At 33.9% G+C, this 8,573-nt stretch overlaps 1 protein-coding gene across 1 annotated transcript; it reads right to left on the reverse strand.

Annotated features, from left to right (window-relative positions):
- Window positions 1–4,723: 4,723 nt before the first annotated feature.
- LOC108211031 (auxin-binding protein T85) lies at window positions 4,724–8,207 on the reverse strand. Its single transcript, XM_017382510.2, has 5 exons — window positions 7,918–8,207; window positions 7,093–7,199; window positions 6,547–6,750; window positions 5,522–5,589; window positions 4,724–5,072 (listed from the first exon to the last, which is right to left on the reverse strand). The coding sequence occupies exons 1-5, from the start codon at window positions 8,003–8,005 to the stop codon at window positions 4,958–4,960; spliced, it is 582 nt and encodes a 193-aa protein (XP_017237999.1). The 5' UTR covers window positions 8,006–8,207; the 3' UTR covers window positions 4,724–4,957.
- Window positions 8,208–8,573: the final 366 nt, after the last annotated feature.

Consider the following 8,573-nt stretch of genomic DNA (forward strand, 5'->3'; position numbering starts at 1 on the left):
CCTCTGTCTTCTTTCTTGGCTGATGATCTGATGATTCTGATGATTCGCTTTGGAGTTTATGATCCAATCTTACCCGTAAATAAATTTCAGGTTTTATAGATTTGACTATCGGTGTTTAGGCTCAAAATAGAATCTGGAATCCAAGTCAAAATCGAAATATGAAACCGAGGCAGTATTAAATTTGATTTGACTATCAGTGTTTATTTAGGCACAAAATAGAATGTGAAATCCAAGTCAAAATCGAAATATGAAACCGAGGTAGTATCAAATTTAATTTAGCCCATGCTTGAAATTTTATTTATTTATTTATTTATTAAAAAGGTAAGTTAATTTGCACTTCTTGGAATTCTCTTGTCGACTTCTGATTTCGAAAATTTACATCTCACTCGGCAACAAGTGATTTTATCCTAACAAAGTGTTTTAAAATTCCTTGTCGGTTCGGTTCTTGGCTAATTATAATTGCCAACAAACGCAAAAAAAAAAATCAAGATCGTCTTGTTGGGATGGCGTCTGATTCAACAAACCGTGGAAAGACTTTGGTAGATATATGTTATTTGGATGATGACGAATGCAGTTCTAGGGTTTGGAGGAAGATGTACACTATCGGACCTGTGTGCCTAGGCTTGAGATGTCGTGAGCCTTCACATTGTTTTAAGAATGGTGGTGAATTGTTGATCCGTGAACTTGGACGGCCGTTTTCTTTATATGATCCCAAAACAAAAGAAATTAAGGAATTTGATGTGTCCAATAGAACTGCTAATGCCGTAGTTTGATCTCTGTTCCAGGCACGAAGTCTGTGAAGAAATTGTCTGCATATAGCTTTGTAAAACGCAATTACTAAGCCACTTAGGCTTGTTAATGAAATTGCCCAGAAGCATTATTATCAAATCACGATGCCACTTGTTATGCCTCATGTAACACCCCAAGTCCCAACCACAATAACTTCCAGGTTGGGAATGGTATGGAACCTAAACGATTGCAGTAACGATAACCATGAACCAAACAACTAGAAAATTTACTGTTAGTATGATAGCATACGTAATTTGATGTGTCATATGAGATGTTGATGAATTGATGTTGATTGGATGTGAGGACTCAAAACATAATTGTTACAGATGGCGTAAATCAGTTCTATGCTTGTTTATGGGACATAAACAACTGAACTGCAAGACCGTAGTCGTTAGCTGCATGCTCTGCAACAACATGCCTCACTGCTCCTGTTTGCCCGTTTGCCAATTAACCACTACCCCGCAAATAGTTTATTGGTATAATTTAGAATACATATTTCAACAGGCTACAGGTCCGAAATTCAGATTGTCAGGAGTTGTCAGCAAGTAAATACTTGATTTTTACCGGAAATTTTTATCAGGTTTACGCTGCTAATTGATCTTCTTTTGGTATCCTCTTTTCCTTCAGCACAACTACTAGATTCTTGTTTATTTAAAATTATTTGGCATTTGCTTTATTGCTGGTTCTGATTTTGTTTTGGTTCTGCAACTGCCTCTGCTCTGGCTTTATCAAAGAATTTATTGCAAAAATAGTTACTTGATGGCTGTGATTTGCAGGTTAATGTGGTATATGAACTTATGTGCAGCCTGGCTCTTCATTAATAATCTGCACAAGTTGTATAATAAATAAATATTTCTGCAGCTTCTTCACACCAAAAAACACTGTCTGCTTGTTCAAAGAATGTAGTTACAGATGTTTTACTAGACCTTCCTAGACCGCAGTAAGTAAATTTGAGTTTTCTCTAACGTCAAGATCTCAGCCGGTAAGTTTCTAGACCTATGGATTTTATATCAAGCTTCTCTGTCACCAACTCCGTCGTGATTGTGTTACTCACTGTCCTATTGTCGTCGATTTGTAACATAAAAGCTCCTATGGATTTTATATCAAGCTTCTATGTCACCAACTCTGTCATGATCGTGTTACTCACTGTCCTATTGTCGTCGATTTGTAACATAAAAGCCCGTTTGGGTGACAATGTGACAAGTGATTGTTTGGATAATTTTATGTTATAGATGACTTATGAGTTATTAAAATAATAATAAACAAAAAAAATTAATAGATTATTTAGTTAAGTGTTGAAATTAATTTTTATTAAAAAATCATAAAAATAAAATAAGCTTATCAAAAAAGTAAATTCTATTAACTTTTGATTTTAAGTCAGTTTCCGGTTTATTATTAACTTTAAACCGACTTCTGATTTATTATACAAATAAACAAATATATTTCAGCTAAGAATCGAAAATGACTTAAAACTCGACTTCAAAGTTTTTTACGTCTGATATGATGTGTCGGCCATTGTTAGTATCTATCCAGCACACACTTGAACAGTCCATTCTCAATGTGTTTCGTACCCTTCTTTTCCAATTATTTTGTACTTTTTTAATGAGATACAACTCAAAAGTAGAGCAAAAGTGCAACATAAAATGTCAGGATTTGTTTGATGCAAATAAACTGAACATAAAGCTTCTTTATATTCCTTGCGTTTGGGAAACGCCATTGAAAATAAGCCTGAGGATCGGAACTAGGAGACTAATGTCACTAATCCTTGATTAACAAGTGATTAATTAGAATTGATTCCTTCTCGAGACCTCGTGAGTCATGTCGTTGTGACAGGATTATGAGTTTGTTAATTATGCTCACATGATAATCGTGGATTAGGCGAGGTCCTACTGGAGAATCTAACAAGCTTACATGCAGGGATTGCAGAAGGTTTGTGTCATGAATCATGATTATGGTATCATCTTGTGTAGTACTCTACTTTCGAGTGAGACGTTTTGGTTAATAGAAAGGAAAAATAGTTTTCATAGATCGATAATTTTATAAAAATGACACAGCTACTCTTAGAACAATCTGCATTAGGGAATATTCTACTTTCGAGTGAGATGTTTTGGTTTCATTTATTTGTGCAGTTTGATGCAATTTTGAAACTGATCGTTGCAATAAGAGTAAACTTGAAGTTTTATAGGGATATATATGAACTACACTAGAACGTTGACAGAAAAAATCAAGATTGAAACATCAACATAAAGCTTTAGCAGTAGATCAGTGGCTGAAACTAAGTCTTGATATACACTTCTCCGGGGAGAAACATTACTTTGTCTCCGGCTTTGAGTCAGGGGACGAAATTTGTTTCTGACTTTAAGCTAAAAATATTAGTCTGTGTAATAAGTCATAAACTGACTTAAAATCAGAAATAACGCAAAAACAGACTTAAAGTCAGAAGTTAGTTTGAGTTACTTTTTCTAGTGACTTAGTTGTTTAAATTTTTTTTGATAAAAGTATCATAAGTCATAATTTACCTGTAAATCACATTTTTTTTATTATTACATTTTTAATAACTCATAAATCATTAATAAATCAAAATTACTCAAACAAACATTTTAAATTCCTAATTTATCACGTTAAGTCATAAGTCACAATTTCATGCTCAGTCAAATGGGAACAATGTTGTCATGAAGGTGACCTGAGGGCCAATTTTCTCCGGAACATATTATACATGTCGAAACGACTCTTTTCTCAGCTATTATTTAAAGTTTTGGTATTTTATCTTTTGACTAGCTAAGCAAATAAAGCAATGAGAAAAGAACAGGGAGGCAAAAAAGGATGCTTCATCCAAAACTATCTGCATGCCTTTAACAGGAGCAGTATATTTTACTTACCTCTCTTTTCAAGAATAGAATAGAATCATGCAATCAGGAAGTCACTTTTAGTTTCTAATAAATTCACTAATCTTCTCTGCAAATCATATCCACATCTCTATCTTTCTTTTGTCTTTGGTGCATCTGATATCTGCACAAAAAATGCAGAAGAAAAATGAGATGAATATCAAGAATTCGCGGAAAGTAAGCATCTGCTATAGGCTTTACAGTTTTATTTTGAACACCCTCTTTTCTCCTACCCTCAAACCTGTGACCATGGGTCACAGTCTAAATTCAGACAATGGTCATCAAATGCTTCTTAAAGATCAAGCAAGAAATGGTCAAGATTCGAACTTAGTGAATTCTTCAGAAATTTTGGTTGAGTTTCGACACCATATTGGTTCAAGTAATCAGAGAGAAACTGGAGACAATTCAAGAGTTGACATTATAAGGCCAAAAGAAGTCCGAGAAGCAAAGGGTGGAGGAGATTTTGAGGCCATTTCTTTGATAAAGGTCAAGGGGAAAGAACCTAAAAAGATCGTAACCATCAAAGAATTTACAGGGAAATATCAGAAAGATAGTAGTGTGCAGCAGCAGCAGGAAGATAAGAGCAAATTACCAGTACCAAAAGATCAGCCCCATTCAGTTAAGAAACACGTAGTTCCAAGACTTCTGACTGTAGATAAGAACATCAACGAAAGATCAGACGCATTCATTCGCAGGAAGAAGGCAGCTATGGAGAGGGGAAACTCCAGCACTGATGATGAAAATTTATAGTTAGTCCACAGTAAGCAACTGGTAGAGATTATACTACACATTGCTGCTAATTTAAATGCTTGCAACAGGGGGAAGAACTGCTATTTCATATTTAAAGTGTTCGAGATGAGCAAAGTCACAATAGTTTCTTTTAGTATTATGCGTAGTTTGTCCTTCCTTTGGTCAATTTTTACATTGTTAATTTGTTATAGATATGAAGTGTGGTCTATAGTTCTCACCCTTACAACTCCCTGTTTGAAAGCCCAAAAAAAAAAAAATGTGATTCCATGCCTCTTCAATCAGAAGAGCTGGCAGTAGACTGGCAACAATAGTACTTCATTCCATTATCTTAAAACAAAAGAACGAGAAATACAAACTTCAACCCTTATACAAACTTTTTTATTTACACGCTTGCATAGTATCAGACTTACAACTTCAAAACAAGAATTCGAGACCAAAGTCTGTAATGTACAATAGCTTGAGACTGCCCAACAGCTAGCTAGAGGTTGTTTGATTAGTGTTTCAACAAATTACAAATACTGCAGTTACAGAAGTCAAAGCTCATCATTTTCAGGAGTCTCATTATTCTTGTAGCATTTTTCATCCCAATAGTAAGGAAACTTCAGTTGTGCTGCTGTGTGTGGCATGTACCAGTCCGCATACATGAACCTGAAAAGCATTTGTTTAGTCCTTAATATTCGTTTAGTAACTAATGCATGCTGGTACACGACTTAGATGGAATTACTATTTACAAAAGGATGGAGTAAAAAGAACTTTTTGTTCGTTCTGGATAATCTTATTTGAATATTCAGAAAGTTAATCATAATATCTTATTAAATTCTGCTCTTTGAATCAATTGAATTGATGGAATAGACTCTTCATAACTGTATATTGATAAAAAGGTAGTAAAATGGACAGCTACAATAAACAAACTAGACCGCATCATCAAGTAATTTATAAACAAACATGCATAATATTAGAAGCTTTACCTTGTCAACTGTTGCTTCTTATATATATTATTTATGTAAAGATCAAATAGAGAATGCCCGCGGACATAATTATCTCAGAGAAGAGAATATTAATCCCAGATCTGATGGTGTGAAAGGTAGTTTACTTACACTTTGACAGGAGGCCGTGATATAATGACTAAAACTTGCAGATCCTCATGTTCTCCCGTGTTCAAAATCTGTAATGACAGTGTCAGTTATAAGAGATCAGAATAACAAACACCAGGCAATTTCGCAATACAAGTTCATCCATAATTTAACATGATCCATCTGCAACTCCCACAACTTTATTAAAGTTTTTTGCCTTCTCTCACTATAAACTACTATACTCCTTATTAATTTACACTGTATAGCCCATTAATCATCATAAGCCAATTTCAGGAGTTCCGTCAGATTTGTTTATTTCACAGTCTTTTCCATAAGATTTGGCCTTCAATATTTCACTTTCTGGCTCTATTTCACTTCATATTTGTTTTTTACTCGATTTTTGTCTCATGTTGTGCTTTTATTACTATTTCTAGTAGATAATAGATGCTAGGGGGCAAAGTAAATCATGTATGCTTCTTATCTATGTTCAGTTCTCAGGCCAAATTAGGTCCCAATAATATGAAAATATTCTCCAAGTCTTTCCAATATAAAGCATCTATTCTATAATTTTACTTTCACGGAACATGCAAAAATGATCTCTTTGCTCTTTCACTTCTGCTGGTTCAATTATTTTAGTTTCGTTAAACAGTACTCCTATAGAAGAATCTTGCAACACAAAAGGAGCACATAACTTATCAGACACATCACGCATTCACGACAGGACTAACATTTAGTTATTTGCCATGGTCAATTTGAGAAAGACGCACCCACTTAAACCTATTGTCTTGGCTAAACTAGAACCAAAATATTTAACCATGGGCAATATCCCCCATACAGGGTTTATTACAATTTATATAGGTCACTGGCGGGTTAGTTTAGTTGCATTAACTCAGCATGAGCTAGCAAATATGACCTCATACAAAGCAAGCAAAATTATTACTTAGAACTATAGTGACATGTGCATAATGCAATCAACATTAGAAAATGAAATTTGATGCTGTAGATAAACACTTTGCAAATGCAAAGCATCAATATGTAATAAAGTTCACCTGGTGAGCATCATTAACAGGAACGTGAAATGTGCTATTTGTGAAGATGGGATAAACGAGCGGCTCCCCGGGGAACTTTGTATGTGTATTGGAGGCAATATGGAGTGTTCCACTTCCCCTCAAAACAACAAACACTTCTTCACAGGAGTGTCTGTGGATTGGTGTGTGTGTTCCTGGGGCAAATGTTTGAAGCCACACCTCAATCTGTGAAAAGTAAAATATATTAAATATATAACATAAATATGTTATTCACTAAAAAATCACGCAAATGGTCTACATCATATATCAGTTCTCATTACTGAGTAAATGTTTTTCAGAAGAGGATACAAGAAAACATGCTTTAGATGATCTTTGGGAAATTTCTGCACCAATAAAATTCTTGGTCATGTGTATCCATCACATACAACTTACGCGGGGAGAAGACGTTCGCTGGTCCAGTCACTCAACATCATTAACTGTGCATCTTTATGTAACTTGAACAACCAATAATGAAATTTACATTGTAAGACACAACAATATTAACAAATTGAAGCTGGCAACTTATACCTCTTTCATGCCATGTAGAAGTGATCCAGCAAGTGTAGTGTGTAAAAAACCAGGTCTGCCATAGTTATCTTGTGGAAGCTCACTAATGTTTCTCACCAACGGTATTCCTGCATGACAAATGAACCTCACAATCTCCACTAAATAATACACACAGGATGGACTCTGAACTCACATTATCCTATTTCATATTCTTAACCACACTATTCTAAAAGCGGCATTTGCAAAAGCCATTACCTATTAACCGAAATCACAATGATGAGGCAACACAAGGAAAAATCAAGCAAACACAAGACCCCATTTGCATATCCAAAATTCTAATTCTCAGCAATTTTCATTTAGTACTATCTTCCACCCAACCATCACAATAATTTCTCTAAATATTTTTCTATTCCCGAGCTTACATTCTTCATTTAACCACAATAAACTATCCAAACATGCGCCACTTAAAAACCACATCTATCAAAAAAAAAAAAACTAAACTAAACTAACAAGGGCAAGAAAGTCCCCTAATTGAACAAAAGAAACAAAACCCATATGAACATTTACAAACAATAATCAAAACCCATGATCAATATTGCAAAAGAACAACATATTATAAATTTAGCTTTTGAAAAAAAGATATATAAGTTATAACAAAAGCAAGAAAGTCCCTAATTTTCTTGAAAACCCCAGAAGTGGTTCAAGAACTGGACTTCTTCACAAAAGAAACAAAACCCATATCAACAATCACACAAAAAACAAAACCCAGGATCAATATCACAAGAGAACAACATATAACAAATTTAGCTTGAAAAAAGAAAGAGGTAAAAGAAAAACAATACTAACCATTCATGGAGCATTGTGATGCATGTACAGTGACAGATAATATACAGATAGTTGCGAGTATGTATGTAATGATCATAGCTTCTCTCATTTCTTGAAAATAGTTGTGTGTATAGGTGTAAGTATCAGTTTTCTTCTCCACTAGTCTCTAGAGACATCGCACCCGATTTCTGCAAATCATCTGTTGGGTACAACCCGGTTTGTTTTTCCCTTTTCTTGGGTCCTTCTGCAATTTTTCATTTTTCATTTTTGTTTGAGACGTGCGATTTTTCTTGTTGGATTGTCTCTTCTTCGACGCATCTAAGTATATTCCGATCCGAATATAGAGATATTTTTTTAATAATATTTTTCTTTATAAAAGAATTATGATTAATATTTTTAGACAGAAAAAATTGAAAAATAATACTTACAAGTAGCACTTTGAAATCTATTAAAAGTCTTTCTATTATTATTAAATTGATGATAAGATATAAAATAAGAAAATAATATAGGAATAGAATATAAGGACACTCTCTGTGTTTGATAGATAAAAGTTAACTAAATTTTCGATAAGGTATTTTGTATTTTAGATATTTTTTCGTAAAATCACATATATGATAAATGATTGACAAGTGAGATAATAATTATGATTAATGATTTGTTTTATGTGTTTGAGATTA

This window comes from Daucus carota, chromosome 3 (assembly GCF_001625215.2).
Source record: "Daucus carota subsp. sativus chromosome 3, DH1 v3.0, whole genome shotgun sequence".
Taxonomy (NCBI): domain Eukaryota; kingdom Viridiplantae; phylum Streptophyta; class Magnoliopsida; order Apiales; family Apiaceae; genus Daucus; species Daucus carota.